At 43.2% G+C, this 17,500-nt stretch overlaps 1 protein-coding gene across 1 annotated transcript in view; it reads right to left on the reverse strand.

Annotated features, from left to right (window-relative positions):
* Nucleotides 1-748: 748 nt before the first annotated feature.
* Nucleotides 749-17,500, reverse strand: part of LOC123511420 (monocarboxylate transporter 12-like) — a 219,442-nt gene continuing 202,690 nt past the window's right edge. Inside the window, 9 exon segments of the mRNA XM_045267288.1 lie at nt 749-1,161; nt 1,164-1,283; nt 1,337-1,939; nt 3,113-3,319; nt 4,595-4,769; nt 7,739-7,879; nt 9,692-9,833; nt 10,210-10,374; nt 12,757-12,925. Coding sequence (XP_045123223.1) covers nt 998-1,161; nt 1,164-1,283; nt 1,337-1,939; nt 3,113-3,319; nt 4,595-4,769; nt 7,739-7,879; nt 9,692-9,833; nt 10,210-10,374; nt 12,757-12,925 — 1,886 coding nt within the window. The 3' untranslated portion in view covers nt 749-997.

Consider the following 17,500-nt stretch of genomic DNA (forward strand, 5'->3'; position numbering starts at 1 on the left):
CTACGTTGACTCGGGTTTCTTTGGTGGAAGTCTCGTCGCCTAGAAACTTCAGCGCGGGTCTCTGAGGGCTGGCACGATCGAGGCGTTCCCCGCTGCTTCATAACACTCGAGGCTGATCTGTCTTCGCGCGTCCCGCCCCGGCGAGCTGCCCAGCGGGCGACGTCCGGCCTGTTGAGGGGCGCCTTTGGGGGAAGACCGATCCTGTAATCGTCAGGAGACGGCGGCCCCAAGTGGTGGTCAGGCTGCCCGGTCCGGTGGTGCACTGAGCGGGACGCCGCTTGCTTGCCTGAGGGAGGAAGGACACAGCGACACGTGGTACGGCCCTCGGCTATCACAGCGGTGTCGGCGTGTGAGTATCCAGCCGCACACACAAACAAAGGTGCGCACAGAGCAGCACGAACACACGGCTATGTACATACATACCTACGTAAGGTCGCGTCCTCGTTTGTGTACAGGAAGAGACATGAAGGCCTGCGGCGGGAAGAAGAGTTGTCGTGGAAAACTGAACCTGGAGTGTGACGCCGAGCGAGGCTGTGTCGCCTCACCAGCCTGCGGAAGTCAGTCTGTCGCGCACACCACACCACACCACACCACACACCGTGGTAGATACTGACCGTCGGAAAGGCAAATATTGCACTCAAACTATATATATATATATATATATATATATATATATATATATATATATATATATATATATATATATATATATATATATATATATATATATATATATTATAATAATAAGTTGTCTTTTCAATATATTAGGAGTATTTCTGAAGCTAAGTCCCTTACGAGGGTTTACGAATAATTCACTAGAGGTCCGCCCATCACCGGCGCGGCAGGACTGCAGCAGGGGCGGTGTGCCCAAGCGACCCCCAGGTCACTCTGTGTCGTGTCTCGGCGTGGCAAAGGGGGCGTGGGTGCCCGCCAGCGCTGAGGGGGGGCCGTGGCGGGAGCATCCGCAGCAGCAGCAGCAGCGCCGGGGCGGGGGGGGTCACACAGAGGTGGTCATCTCCTCTATCACGGTGATGTTTCGCCGCGGGCGGGTGGCGGGCTGCGGTTGGCGGCGCAGTATTGGGGGCCGCGGGGCGGGCAGGGGCGGGGGAGTGTATTCATGGTGGGCGTGGTGGGCGTGATGGGCGGGCGAGGAGTGAGCCAGCCGTCTGCCGTTCCACAGCCTCCTTGGCCCAGCCTGGCCAGGTCCTCAGGCTCGCTGAAACTGACACCGCTGGCCTGCCCCAAGCGGCGCCGTGGGGTAGGTGCACGCGGAACCTCGGGTGCTGGGAGGCGTGGGGACGGTGGTGCTGGTGGTGGTGCTGGTGGTGGCGAGGGCGGGGTTCAAGCCCCTCATCGTCTGTTTCGTCCCTCTCGCCGTCCACGCTGCCTCGCTCGCTGCAGAAGTCGTCGTGGCGGCAGGAATTGACGCAGTCCACCACGTAGTCGTAGTAGTGGTCCAGCAGCCCCTCCTCGGAGATGCAGGTGAGCAGCTCCGGCCGCAACTTGGGCTCCACCACGTCCACCGAGGTGGCAAAGGAGATGGTCTTGCCGAGCTTGTTCAGCGCCGCTGAGGCCTTGGCGTGGTCTTGTCCGGGCCCCGGGAGCTGCAGGGCGGGCGGCGGCGGCGGCGCGTTGGAATCGGCGCCGCAGGTGCACACAGGTGCCTTTGGGAGCTGTGGCGGCGGAGGCATAGGCGCCTTGTTGCTCCCAGAGGCCCCGGCGGTCGCCGCAGCAGCCGCTCCGCCGCCGCCGTTCTCCAGGGGCATCGCGTAAGGGTCGTGGGCAAGGTGGGAGTCCACGGTGGTGAAGGAGACCGTGGTGTCGTGCTTGGACAGCCGCTCCCGAAAGTAGTTGAGGAGGAAGAGGCAGGAGGCGCCGCCAAGGAGGAAGATGCTGGCGAAGAAGTAGCCACTCTTCGGGTTACTCTCGTTGATGTAACCTGCGGGGTGAGGAGTGGTTACTGGGGCTGAGAGAGAGAGAGAGAGAGAGAGAGAGAGAGAGAGAGAGAGAGAGAGAGAGAGAGAGAGAGAGAGAGAGAGAGAGAGAAATAAAAGAAAACGTAGTTTGTGCCTTTCGCTTCATTATTCAAGCCTGTGCATCTCGGCTACACACACACACACACACACACGAATCAGGAAAGGTTCAGAATTCTACAATAAATAAACAAATAAATAAATAAAAGATGAAAAAGTGTTATGGAAACAATCCCAGGCTACAAATTTCCAGACGGTGACTATTCATATTTGTGGGAAGAAAATGTCATGCTTATTTGAATCACGATCTAGACAGTGAAGGAATTATCATTGAAGTGAGTGTAGTGAATGAATCAGAACCTAACCTAACCTAACCTAATCTAACCTAGCCTAACCTGACCTAACTTCACCTAACCTAACCTGACCTTACCTAACCTTATCTCACCTAACCTAACCTAACGCATGGAAAGACTAATGCTATTCTACTAATTTACAAAAAAGAAAAAAAAAAAAAAAAGAATGCATACAGACATATAGATTAACTAAACACAACAAAACAAAACAACACCAATATTCACAACTAAATAACTGAAATGAATAAAAACACAACAATTTAATAACCAAACAACACCCGCTTGGCACAATCTTGTTACACTACAGCACCACAAGGCAACACCAAGAACAGTATCCTGAATCGCTCCTGTCCGCACGTCCATTACTTCCAAAACCTCTACTTACAGCTATACGGGTTTTTACAGGTTTTATAATGGTTCTAGTGACAGATTACAAAGATATTCACACTATTAATCCCTTCAGTATTATGACACATTTACATATTTACTGTGCTTATTATTTGGCGATTTTATACAGCTTCAAAAACTTATGTGAGGATTAGAATAGTGAAGACTGTGGCCATTAATCTTCTGACCTCTATAAACCTTTCCTAATGTAAATAAAACCGTCAAATCATACCCAAAACTCATGGTAAAAATGCGTCCCAGTACTGAAGGGATTAACAGTAGAAGCACTCTCAAGAACTCGGCTAATCATCTCTGTGGCCTTGGAAAACAGTCTTGGTGGGAGAGCAAAGTGTTTCAGAATACGCACCAGGCCAGACCAGCGCGTCGGCCCCCACCTACCAGTAACGGGAACCCCCAGCAGTATGGGCAGCGCCGTGGACCCTTGAATGTAGCCCCACGCCCTGGAGAAGTGCCTGGTGCGGACTTTCTCCAGCGTCAGCATCTGGAAGGCATAGTGCGCGCCTCCCAGCAGCAGCCCGTACAGCCACATAAAGAGCACGTAGCCGTAGTAACCTCGCACCGCCGTTAGCGCCAGCATAGTCACCCCTGCAATAAGGAGAATGGGTCAGAGAGGAAGAAAACGGACACTGCTTTCCTTCGCTTTCTTAATAGAGTGTTGAAATGTTTTAGTAAGGGTTCCAAGCTGTTGTGTGTTTCCTTAGCGTGGTGTTGGATTGCACTTCATGGCGTTTTAAGCTTGAGTGCTGTCTTAATCCTTTGTCTGGTGCCTGTTTGATCTTTCCTTGATTGCTAATTATTCTGAGACATCATTACTTGTTCTATAGCCACCTACAATATTGAAACTTGTAGAAAATGTAAAATCTATACCTTTTAATCCTATTTTTCTTTTTAAATGCTCTCTCTCTCTCTCTCTCTCTCTCTCTCTCTCTCTCTCTCTCTCTCTCTCAAAGCCCACTCCTTATCCACTTCCAATCCCTTACCCCTAAAAACCACGCTTCCTAATCCCTCCTCATCCCCGCCATGCAATCCTCCTCTTTGTCCTCACTAATCCCTCCATTCGTTCACGCTGTCCAGTCTTTTATGCCAGCTAATTCTACTGTCTCTCTTCCCAATCGCTCCTCCCCATCCCACCCTCTCTCTGTAACTATTTTTCTCTCCTCTTCCTACTTCTGAAACTGTCTTCCAAATCACACACACACACACACACACACGGAAATCTCTCTTTATATGGAATACACACAAAAAGAAGAGATGACAGAGTATATTGCAGGAACTGAAGGCGAGATAGGAATAAAAAAAAAAAGACAACAAAAAGTGAAATAATAACACAGTAATAAACGAATACATGGATAACAAAGGAAATAGTGCCATGTTATCAGTCACTTAGGATTCAAGCAAGGAAAGACAACACTCACTCACTCACTCACTCACTCACTCACTCATTCACTCACTCACTCATAGAAGAATATTTATATAAAGAAAATAGTGCCACGTCATCTGTCACTCAGGATTCAAGCGAGGAAAACCACTCACTCACTCACTCACGCACTCATTATTCACTTATCTGGCTATTCACTTACTACTCACTCACTTGGTCACTCACTCTCTCTTTCTCTCTCTCTCTCTCTCTCTCTCTCTCTCTCTCTCTCTCTCTCTCTCTCTCACTCAGCCACTCACTCACTCTCTCTCTTGCTCTCTCTCACAACTCACTTGGTCACACACTCAGTCACTCACTTGTCACTCACTCAGTCACTTACAACTCACTCACTCAGCCAATCACTCTCTTCACAACTCATTCACTTGGTCACACACTCAGTCACTCACAACTCACTCACTCAGTCCCCCCACTCAGTCACTCACCTAGTCCGTACATAGAGGCTTGGCACAGGTACTGGCGGGATATCATGCACTGCGCACTCTGCTTCACCACAATGAGACCAAACCCGATGCAGCCCAAGGCGTAGGCGAACCCAAGGAAAGTTTGCAGGAGGATCAGCGCAGAGTCCTCCAGTCCCTCCGTCTGCGCGTCCAGGATCTGAGGAGTGATAGAGGACTGAATGCTGCTTTTATGGGATTACTAGATGGGTATAGAGGATTACTGCTTATTGTTTTGTGGGATTAGAAGATGAGAGACAGAGGATTGAATGCTGCTTTTGTGGGATTAGTAGAAGAGGAGCGATAGAGGATTGAATACTGGTTTGTGGATTACAAGGTGGGTATAGAAGACTACTGGGTATAGTTTTGTGGGATTAGAAGGTGTATAAAGATGATTGGTGTGATCTTGTGGTGTTAAAAAAGAATAAAGAAGACTGAATTAAGTTTTTGCAGGATCAGAAGCACATAGAGAGGATTGTATGTTATTTTGTGGAGTTGGGAGTGATTAGAGAAGACTGGATACAGTTCTGTAGGATTAGAAAATGGAAACAAGAAGGTTACATGCAGTTTTCGAGGAATTGAAAGGATTAAAAAGTGAATGAACAGAACTAAAAAGAATTCAGTGGTTTCGTAGGCCTAGAAAAATAGATGAAAGCAGAATTATATGGAATTTCTAAACTGAATCGGACACTGAAGAAAGAGGACAGGATACTCCCTTGAAGATTCTGAATACATATAAATGACTGAACGGTATCCAGCGACATTAGAATTTAGGCTAAAGAGAACGAGACTGATGTTAATAGATTCGGAAGATGAAAAGAAAATCAAAGAGAAAAAAATGCAAAATCGAGGGACTTGAAGGGAGAGGAGGAGGAATAAATAGTTTCTGAGAGAATTCGAAAATAAGGAGAAGTTTACATGTTTCTTAAATGGGATCAGGGGAATGGGACACTGATGAAAGAGGATCCAGCGCCCCTGTGTTATATTTCAGAGGATTATAAGAGGATTAGTGGCCTCATATTTTGCTTTGAAGGGGATTGGTCGGGATTACAGCTTCCAACGCCGCCTCTTCATGAATAAAAATAAGAACTTGAAAGTGAATGAAAGTAAAGGGAATGAAAGTGAAGAATAAAGATGTATAAAACAAAAAACACGTAAAAATAATAATAAAACAGAGGAGGAGGAGTAAAATTAAATAATGGTGTAAAAATATCAAGAAAAATAAACTTCTGACGCTAGAAATAAAAAAAAAAAGATGATATACATTCATTCCTTCTCCTCACTCCCACCCAAAAAAAAAAAAAAAAAATGAGAAAAGAAAAAAAAAGAAAAGAAAAAGAAAAATTCCACGCCTCGTTTTTCCTCTTGAGTAAAAATATTTAGAAGCAAAAGAAGAAGAAGAAGAAGAAGAAGAAGAAGAAGAAGAAGAAGAAGAAGAAGAAGAAGAAGAAGAAGAAGAAAAAGAAACCGATCAAGCAAGTGACGACGATGAAGATAACGAAAACCCCCCAAAAACAACAACAACAACAAGAATAAGAAAAAGAGGACGAAAGAAAAAAAGAAGAAAACAATAACAAAAAGAAAAAAATAAGAAAAATAAGAAAAAAGAAGAAGCAGCAAGAGGAAGGCAGGGAGATAGGTAGGGAGGAAGGGAGGCAGGGAGGCAGGGAAGTGGGAGGGGGGGAAGGAAGAGGGGTGAAGGTTAAGAGCGGTGGGGTTACCTGCCGAAAATAAGAGGACGGCGTGACACAGGTGAGTGAGAGGATGATTCTGGCGACAGGTGAAGCTGAGAACCTAATTAAGGATTCCCAGGTGAGGAGGAGGAGGAGGAGGAGGAGGAGGAGGAGGAGGAGGAGGAGGAAGAAAAGGATAAGATGAACAAACTTTAAGAAGCGGTGGAGATGAAGAGAGCGAAGGAAAAAGAGAGAAGAAAAATGAAGGGAGAGAAAAAAATGTGAAGGAAAGAATGGAAAAGATGGAGAAAGAGAGAGAGAGAGAGAGAGAGAGAGAGAGAGAGAGAGAGAGAGAGAGAGAGAGAGAGAGAGAGAGAGAGAGAGAGAGAGAGAGAGAGAGAGAGAGAGAGAGAGAGAGAGAGAGAGAGAGAGAGAGAGAGAGAGAGAGAGAGAGAGAGAGAGAGAGAGAGAGAGGTTACTTACAAGGCAGGGTGTACAATAACTTTTAACACCTTTACTACAACAAAACCATGCTAGACTTGATGCACTTATAGAGTAACAGCTGGAGAGACAGTGAGCTAATATTAAAGAATGAAGGAGTCGAAGATATCAGTACTAGGTGATGACAAACAAGAGATAACTTTTAACACCTTCACTGCAAGAAAACACAAAAACTAACACATTTCTAGAACAACATGGGAAGGAACAGTGTTAATATCGTTGTACTACTAGATAAAGGAGCAGTAGAAGATACAATACTAGCTGATGAGAAACAAGAGGTAAATTTTAACACCTTCACTGCAACAAAACACAAAAAATAACACACTTCTGAAATAATATCCTGAGAGACAGTTTTAATATCGTTCTACTAGATAAAGAAGCAACTGGAGATACAAAACTAGCTAATATAAAGCAGGAGACTACTTTTAACACCTTCACTGCAACAAAACGACAAAATCAACACACTGCTATAATAACATCTGGAGAGACAGTGAACTAATGTTATAGAATGAAGTAGCCGGAGATACAATACTAGTTGACAAAAAGCAGAAGGTAATTTTTAACACTTTCACTGCAACAAAACCCCAAATCAACACACTTCTGCATCAACATCCGAAGAGACAGAGAGTTAAAATCCAGGAAAAAAAAAAAAAAAAATAAAAGGTGTACAAAACAGTGAGAGGGCACATGCAAGGGGAGCCTTTTTTTTTTCTATCCGTTCTATGTTGCCCTTGACCAGCCTTCCTTCTTGCATAAAAAAAATAAATAAATAAAAAATTCCCAGTTAAAAAAAGTGAATTAAAAAAGAGACAATTAAAATCCAAAACACGGATCATGGTGGTCTCGCCGATTTCGAAAGGGAATTTATAAGGTAACGTTCCTATATTGCCCTTGCCCACCAGCCTTCCCCTCCTTACATAGAAAATAGACAAAAAAAAAAGAAGAAGATACTCACGAGGTAGAACAAGGGTGTGTAAAGGCCCACAGAGGCAACAGCTGCTGCAGTGATGAGGATCTGAACTGACCTTAGCTTCAAACAAGACAGGTCAAAGTAAGGTGGCTTCTCGGAGTCGACCTTGTACTTGTCCCTCACTTGCTGCGAGGGGAGAGGGAGAGAGGAGGTGAGAGAGGGGAGTGAAGGAAAGGACAGAGGGAGTGAGGGGAAAGATAAAAGGAAATGGAAGGAAAGGGAGAGATAGAAGTGAGGGGAATGAAGGAGGAGGAAGAGTGAGGAGAGAGATGATGGAAGGGAATGTGAGGGGAAAGACATGGAGAGGGATGAGGGGAATGAGGGGAGGCGGAAAAGGAAGTGAAGGGAAAAATGGAGGAGGGAGAAAAGGTGTAGAGGAGAAAGATAAGGGGATGATGGGAAAGGAGAGAGAGAGAGAGAGAGAGAGAGAGAGAGAGAGAGAGAGAGAGAGAGAGAGAGAGAGAGAGAGAGAGAGAGAGAGAGAGAGAGAGAGAGAGAGAGAGAGAGAGAGAGAGAGAGAGTGTGTAGAAGGGATAGAAAATAGAAGGAAGAGAGAACATGAAAAGGAAGACGAAGAGGAAAGAAGGAAGAGAAGATGGAAAGAAAAAATAATCGAAATATGGAAAAAAAAAAAAGAAGAAAAAGAAGAAAGAAAAACAAGAGTAAAAGGGAAGCAGAGAAGAAAAAGGAATAACAACATGGAGAGGAAGAGAGAAGAGGGAATGGGAGAGAAGGAAAAGGCCAAATGAGATCATGGGGAGATAGAGAGAGGGGAGAAGAAAGGGAGAGGAGGCGTGAAAGGTTATGGAGAGAGAGAGAAAGAGGGAGGGAGGGGAGAGAAGGAGAGGAGGGAGAAAAAGGTCAAGGTAGGAAGAGTAGGAGGAGGAGGAGGAGGAGGAGGAGGAGGAGGAGGAGGAGGAGGAGGAGGAGGAGGAGGAGGAGGAGAGGGGAATAAAGGTCAGGGAAGTGGGAGGAGGAGGGGAGAGAAAGTTCAAGGACAAAATGGAAAAGGAGATGGAAGAGTATATGGAAGAGGAGAAAGGTTAAGGATCAGAGAGAGAGAGAGAGAGAGAGAGAGAGAGAGAGAGAGAGAGAGAGAGAGAGAGAGAGAGAGAGAGAGAGAGAGAGAGAGAGAGAGAGAGAGAGAGAGAGAAATAAATAGGTGATTGAATAAAAATAATTTTTTTCCTAATTATGAAAATGTATGCGTGTATGTATGTATATATCTATGTATGTATGTATATATGTATGTAAGTATGTTTCTACCAGTTAATCTATCAATTATTCAGTGTGTCTATCTCTCTCTATATATTTACCTATTTACTTTCTCAGGTTTGGAAATTCTAAACATTATTATTTCTATCTCAATCTCTCTTTTTTTTTTTTTTTTTTTAACTTCCCGTAACTTTTTCCCTTCATTACTTCTACTTACCTCTCTCTTTTATCTATCAAAGTTAGGACGTGTTTCATAGTTACGCACACCTTTTCATTTCCAGTTTCTCTTTTTTTATAATTTGATACTACCTAGAACACACACACACACACACACACACACACACACACACACACACTCTCTCTCTCTCTCTCTCTCATTCTTCTCTCAGTTTCTACATTCCCTTCACTCACTCACTCACTCACTCACTCCTTCCATTACGGCGCTGTCATCTTCTCTTTCCCTTCCTCTCTTCGCTTTCCTCACCCAGCCTACTTCTCTCTCTCTCTCTCTCTCTCTCTCTCTCTCTCTCTCTCTCTCTCTCTCTCTCTCTCTCTCTCTCTCAGTCTACCTCTATCCCAGTCAATGTTTCTCTTCCCATCCTACTTCACTTTCTCATCCTGCCTTCTTTCTCCCAGCCTACCTCTATCTTCATCCTACCTTCCTCCTCCTCCTCCTCCCAGCCTACCTCTATCTATCCTACCTTCCTACTCCTCCCAGCCTACCTTTCTCTTTTGGTTCTTGATGTGCAGGATGGCGCGTCGCTGGGGGTGGTAGAGCGAGGCTGACCTGTAGAAGATGCCCAGGAAGAAACTGGAGAAGACCACACCTGTTACGGCCTGTAGCCCCAGACGCCACCCGACCGACCTGCAGGAAGGGGAAGGCTCATAAGGACGTGAAGGCTGTGTGTGTGTGTGTGTGTGTGTGTGTGTAGTAAGGTTTCACTGGTCGCTGTGCTGTACTTTGCTTGTGGTTTTTGCTGTGCTTGTGGCCTTGTGACATGTTTTTATTTATGTATGAAAGGGAAATCTGGCCAACGATAAAAAAAAAAAGGCATACCACTTAGATGACAGTTCCCTCTTAATTAAATCAGTGTTCAGGTCACAGGAAGACGGAAACACAGAAGCAGATATAGAGATGCATTTTTCTAAACACAAAAACAAACATCTGACATATAGTTAGTTTTAGTCACTCCTCTTACAAAGCACATACTTCCATTACCTTTGCTATAGTCACCCTTTACCTGATCGCCTCCTTGAAGAAAACGGAGAAGAGTGTGACGCCGATCCCACAGCCGGACTGCGCAATGATCTCCACAAACTCTCGCCTGCGTCTGAAGTACTGCCCCAGCATCAGATTAGCGGCCTCCCTCGTCATGCCCACGCCTACACCGAGTACCAGGCCGTAGCTGCGGAGCGTGGGGACCGTGAGGAGATGGCAAACAGGATGGATGAGGACATATTTTGAGGAAAACACGAGATATTAACCCTTTCAAACCTGGGACACATTATTAACCTTGAGATTTGGGTACCATTAGACCATTTCACTGACACTAGGAGGGGGTCTATGGAGGTCAGAGGATTAATGGAACCTCAATTCTCTTCTACACACAAAAACACAACAATTTCACGTAAATACACGCACATAAACTCCTTCTATACTGGGACACATTTTTACCTCGAGATTTGGGTACCATTAGACCATTTTATTGACACTAGGAAGGGTCTATGGAGGTCAGAAGATTAATGGCTACAGTCTTCACTATTTTAATCTCCCCACATAAGTTTCTGGAGCTATATAAAGCCACCGAATAGTAAGTAGAAGGAATATGGAAACGCGTCATGGTACTGAAGGTGTTAAAGGATTAGGAGTGGTGGAGGGAGATGCAGAAAGACATAAAACAGGAGAAATGAAGGAGAAAGTGACAGGAGAGGATAGAAAAGGGAGAGAATAGAGGAAACCAAAGGAGACCAAGGGAACGGAACAAGGAAATGACAGGAAAAGGAGAGGAAAGGAAATGAGGAAGAGAGAGATGGGAGGGAAGCAAATGAAGACTATATAGAGACAGAAAATAAGATAAATGAGAGAGAGAGAGAGAGAGAGAGAGAGAGAGAGAGAGAGAGAGAGAGAGAGAGAGAGAGAGAGAGAGAGAGAGAGAGAGAGAGAGAGAGAGAGAGAGAGAAATCAAGTTACAAGGAAATTAGATGCAGGAGAATTTAATAAAGGTGGATGAAAAATGACAGAATACTGAATTAAACTCTTGTTTCTGATCCTTTTATCGCTGAAACCATTTGAAGTTCTTAAGCTCAAACACACACACACACACACACACACACACACACACACACACACACACACACACACACACACACTCTCTCTCTCTCTCTCTCTCTCTCTCTCTTATCTAGACACAAGCTACATATAAACACACTTAATATTCTCTCTCTCTTAGCCATTGTTAGAGTAAAGGGACGTACACACACACACACACACACACACACACACACACACACACACACACACACAGAGAGAGAGAGAGAGAGAGAGAGAGAGAGAGAGAGAGAGAGAGAGAGAGAGAGAGAGAGAGAGAGAGAGAGAGAGAGAGAGAGAGAGAGAGAGAGAGAGAGAGAGAGAGAGAGAGAGAGAGAGAGAGAGAGAGAGAGAGAGAGAGAGAGAGAGAGAGAGAGAGAGAGAGAGCAATTTGTTTAGCTTGGAACATTACGTTAATAAATAAAGAGGAAAAATATAATTGAGATAAAAGAGAAAATGGAGAGAAAAAAAGAAAAGAAAAGAAAAAAAAAAACAGGATTACAAATAAAGTTGATAATAATGTAATAGATAAAAGCAAAACTCACTCTAACTCATTCGTATAGCACTTTCTTCCGTCTCTATCTCTCTCATTCTCTCTTATATCACTCTAATCCTGCAAAACTCACTCTAAATAATTCGTATAGCACTTTCTTTCCAGTCTTTCTCACTCATTCTTCTCTATATATGACTTTTCTCTTTTTCTAACCCTCTCATTCTTCTCTACATCACTTTTTTTTTCCTTCTATAACTAATTCATTCTTTTGTATACCACTCTAATCCTGCAAAATTCACTCTAAGTCTTTCGTGTACCATTTTCCTTCCACTCTATCTCACTCTTTTTTTCTCTATACCACTTTTCCTCACTCTTCAATACTCTCATTCCAGTTTTCTCCTTCTCTAACCCACTCATTCTTCTCTACATTACTTTTTTCCTTCTCTAACACTTTCACTCTTCTCTACATCACTTTCCTCCCTCTCTAACGCTCTCTTTCTTCTCTATATAACTTTTTTTCCTTCTCTAACTTAGCCATTCTTCTTTATACCACTCTAATTCTGCAAAACTTACTCTAAGCCTTCTGTATACCACTTTCTTCTCTCACTCTATCTCACTCATTCTTCTCTATGATCCTTTCTCCCCTCTCCAACGGTCTGATTCTCCTTTATGCCATTCTAATCCTGCTAAACTCACTCCAATTCTTCTGTATACCACTTTTCTCCCTCTCCAAAAGTCTCATTCTCCTTTATCCCACTTTCTTTCAGCTATGACTCCTTCACTAACTCACAAAATCACTCCCAAGAATACCCTCGGCCATACCAAGCTAATGTCCCTCCCTTACAAACACACACACCTCAATAACACTCCTCAATAACTCACAAAATCATTCCCAAGAACACCCTCGTTCCGCCCAAGCTAATGTCCCTCCCTTACAAACACAGCTCTCTCTCTCTCTTACATACTGAGTTCCACACCACCACCCACCTGAGGAACACCTGGTGGAGATGCAAAGCGAACGAGGCGAAGAGGACAGCCAGCGCCATCACCAGGCCCCCAATGACCGCTGTGAGTCTGGTGCTCTTGCGGCGACACAGGGCCACCACCAAGGGAGCCGTCACGCGGGACACTGCCAGGCTGCTCGACCCCACCCAGCCTGTAGAAGAGGTGGCGTTTGGTTAGTTTTTTTTTTTTTTTTTCCTTTGTTTTCTTTTTTCTATTTTTTTTCGTTTCGTGTGCTAGTTTTTGTGTTTTTATTTTTCTATTTTTGATGATTTTTTAATTATTTTTCTTGTAGTTTTTAGTTTTTTTGTTTTGTTTTTTTTATTTTTACTTTCTGTTCCCAATTTGTGGTTGTGGTGGTGTAATATAAAAAGAACAGTAGGAGGAGAAGGAAAAGAGGAAGAAATGGAGGAGGAGGAAGAAAAAGAAAAGGAAAAGGAGGAGGTGCAGTAGAAATATTGTTAGTTAACCTCTACAATACTGACACACATTTTTTTACCTTAATTTTTAGATAGAATTAGACGATTTTATTTGCATTAGGAAGCGTCTATGGAGGTCAGAGGATTAATTAACCCTTTCAATACTGGCACACACTTTTACCTTGAGATTTGTGTACGATTAGACCATTTTTATTGGCATTAGGAAGGGTCTATGGAGGTCAGAAGATTAATGGCCACAGTCTTCACGATTTTACTTCCCGACATAAGTTTCTGAAGCTGTATAAAATCACCAAATGGTAAGTAGAATGGAAATGGAAACACGTCATGGTACTCAAGGGTGTTAATGGCTAGACTCTTTACTATTCTAATCCCAACATGTGTTTCTGAAGTTATGTAAAATCACCCAAATAATAACTAGCATGAATATGAAAACGCGTCCTGGTATACTGAAGAGAGAGAGGGAGGACTGTAGTTGTGGTTTGGTTAGCTTTGGTTAGGTTCGGATAGGTTAGGTTAGGTATAGTTAGTTAAGAAAGGAGAGCCATGAGCGTTAGATTAAGTTAGACTGAGTAGTTAAGGAGGGAAAATACGTGGTTATGTTAAATTAGCAAATGAAGAAGGAGGAAGGGAAGAGAAGAGAAAAAAAAGTGAAGAAAGAAGGAAAAAAAAATAAAGACAGAAAAGGCGAAAAAGAAAAGAGAAAAAAGGCGAACTACAAAAAATGGAGGAAAAATCGACGAGGTGTGAAAGAGTTGAGAGAGAGAGAGAGAGAGAGAGAGAGAGAGAGAGAGAGAGAGAGAGAGAGAGAGAGAGAGAGAGAGAGAGAGGAGAGGGGAGAGGGGAAAGAGAGGAAGAGAGGGAAGAGGAGGAGTCTGTCTCAGTAAGAGGGTTATGGAATGACTGGAAAGGGATACGTTACCGATGAAGTGATGTGAGAGGGGGGGAGGAAGAGGAGGAGGAGGAGGAGGAGGAGGAGGAGGAGGAGGAGGAGGAGGAGGAGGAGGAGGAGGAAGAGGAGAAAGGGAGCGTTATTAGGGAGAGAGAGAAAGTAGAAGAAGAGATAAGGGTTCTGCGAATGAGAGAGAGAGAGAGAGAGAGAGAGAGAGAGAGAGAGAGAGAGAGAGAGAGAGAGAGAGAGAGAGAGAGAGAAAGCAAATAATGAACGCGTGTAACTGGAAATAAAAGGGAGAGTAAGTGAGAGAGAGTGAGAGGGAAAGATGCTCTCCCATTGGCCCGCTGGTAAGACACGAGAGCCAATCGGAGAGAGAGAGAGAGAGAGAGAGAGAGAGAGAGAGAGAGAGAGAGAGAGAGAGAGAGAGAGAGAGAGAGAGAGAGAGAGAGAGCAGGGTATATACTGGCGGGTGAGCGAAAGTTTATGGGGATTGGAGTCGAAAAGTTTGCATGAAGTCAACGTGTGTCAGGGAAAAGTCACGCTGAGGATGGACTTTTGTTTCATAATGTTGCTGGTCAAAAGATTTCTTCCTTCGCTTCCGTCTTCCACCCTCCCTTGCCCTCCCTTGCCTTGCCTTGCCTTGCCTTGCCTTGTCTGGTGGTGGTGGTGGTGGTGGTGCATAATTTAAGTAACCCAATAATTCAGCCTCTCGTTCTTTTGTTGACATTTAAACCGATGCAAAAAAAAAGAAAAGAAATAAAAATGTTTGCATGTACAATCACGGGAGAGAGAGAGAGAGAGAGAGAGAGAGAGAGAGAGAAAGGAATAATGACACAAAATGTATTAGAATGATAAACGGGGTAAGAATAGGGAGAGAAAAAGATGGAGGATAAAAAAATAAAGAGAAAAGAAAAGATAATGATGGTTAGGACAATATTACGATTATTATTATTATTATTATTATTATTATTATCATTATTATTATTACTATTGATATCGATGTTCTTGTTGATATTGTAGTTTTCAAAGGATGCTAGCGAAAAAAAAAAACATTGAAAGTAGTAGTAGTAGTAGTAGTAGTAGTAGTAGTAGTAGTAGTAGTAGTAGAAGTAGTAGTAGTAGTAGTAGCTGTTGTTGTAGTTTTTGAGTTGTTAATGATGGTTGTGGTGGTTGTGGTGGTGGTGGTGTAGTATAAAAAGAACTGTAGGAGAAGGAGGAGGAGAGGAGGAAGAGGAGGAGGAGGAGGAGGAAAAAGAAGAGGAAGAGGAAGAGGAAGAGGAAGAGGAAGAGTAGTAGGTGCAGTAAATATGTTACCCACAAGCTTCCTCTCTTACACACCACTAACCCTGTCTCTCTCTCTCTCTCTCTCTCTCTCTCTCTCTCTCTCTCTCTCTCTTGCTCTCTATACTCTTTTGTCTCCCTGCGCTTATAAAAATTCCTTTGTTTCTAGATTTTCACGTAACAAAACAATTTCAAAACGCGAGATGGGAAAAAAATGGTTATGCGTTGAAAAAGTTGTTTCTAATCTATTAAACGCAACCATTAGCTTTAAGTACAATTTTCACGCCTTCTCCCAAACTCCCATTTACGTGAATAAAAACAATGATAGCTAATTAGGAGAGGGAAAGGTGAGAGGAGGAGGAGGAGGAGGAGGAGGAGGAGGAGGAGGAGGAGGAGAAGGAGGTGGAGGTGGACGAGGCAATAAGGAAATGGTCATGATGGTGGTGGTAGTTGTGAAGGGAACATTTTGCTATTACTCCTGCTGCTGCTACTGCTACTACTACTTCTACGACCACTACTATTATTACTACTTTATTTTCCGGTACATTGCAGTCGTCCCCAACCTTTTTCCTGTCTTTTGCCCTTCCAGCCCGTTCCTCCGTTTCTACAATATCCCCCTCTTCATATACACCAGGAAATAAACAATACACAAATTTTGAAAACACTACACATAACCATCAGTGTTTTGTAAATGCTAGATATGAATAACCACCAGTGTTCATAATTATAACAATAAAGAAATAACCCAAAGTCTTCACGAGGTTGCAGAATGTTATGGGTAATTTTAACTCCTTCAGTACCGATTTGCATTTTTTTTTCCCAGGAGTTTGGGTCCGATTAGACGATTTTATTTGCATTAAGGAAGGTTTATGGGGGTCAGAAAGATTAATGGCCACAGTCTTCAGTATTTTAATCGTACCCCCACATAAGTTACTGAAGCTGTGTAAAATTAGTAAACAGTAAGCAGAATGAATATGAAAACGCGTCACGGCGCTGAAGAGATTATTAACATTGAATAATGAGCAGGCGAAAGAATCACGCTCGGATGAACACCTGCTGTGAAAGGAAGAAAAAATGAGTCGACAACCTGATTTACGTGAGGCATGTGGAGGGACAATAGGGCGTGTCAGTGAGTGGAGCAAAGAAACTGAACTCACAATCTCTCAGGCTCGTATTCTCAAACACTTTTGCGCTTCACCTCCATTATTTCAAAAGGCTTTATTTAAATTTAGACGCGTTTTTATGTTTTTTTTTTTTTACCCTTCTAAGAGGCAGAGCGACAAGATTTCTGCATCATTAACCCCTTGAGCACAACGACGCGTTCCCATATTCATTCTGCTTATTATCTGATGGTTTTATACAGCTTTAGAAACTTGTGTGAGGGATTCGAATAGTGAAAACTGTGGCTATTAATTTTCTGACCTCCACAGACCTTTCCTAATGTCAATAAAATGGTCTAGTCGTACACAAATCTTAAGGTATTGAAGGCGTTAACTGAAGAATCACGCTTGAAAACCGCGCTAGTCATCACTGTGGCCTCGGAAAACAGTCATGGTGAGAGAGCAAAGCATTTCTAAACACAGACTGCTCACCGTCTCGCCACTACTCACTCCTCCCACGCCAGTGTCGCCAGGCTCACACACACCATCAGCAGTGTTGCCACGAAAGTATGCAATTCTCACCACGGTTAACGTACAAAGTCGCAACTAAAAGAAATCGTTGCATAAATGTTGATTTGCATTTTTTTTTTTTTGGAAGTTGAAAAAATATACTGACATCCTTTAAGATTTTATCAATGGAATGCTAAATTTTCTTACATTGGGGAAGTTTATCTTTAGAAAGTGTGTGTGTGTGTGTGTGTGTGTGTGTGTGTGTGTGTGTGTGTGTGTGTGTAAAGATAATGATAATAATAATAATAATGATAATAATAATAATAATAATAATAATAATAATAATAATAATAATAATAATAATAATAATAATAATAATAATAACAATAATAAATATGTGTCTATCTTCTATCTTCCATATTTTTTTTTGTCTTTCCAAAGCATGAATGATAAAAAAAAAGAAATATTTATATAGAACATTTTGTATCTTATTAGGGAAGAGAGAT

Source organism: Portunus trituberculatus, chromosome 31, assembly GCF_017591435.1.
Source record: "Portunus trituberculatus isolate SZX2019 chromosome 31, ASM1759143v1, whole genome shotgun sequence".
Lineage (NCBI taxonomy): Eukaryota > Metazoa > Arthropoda > Malacostraca > Decapoda > Portunidae > Portunus > Portunus trituberculatus.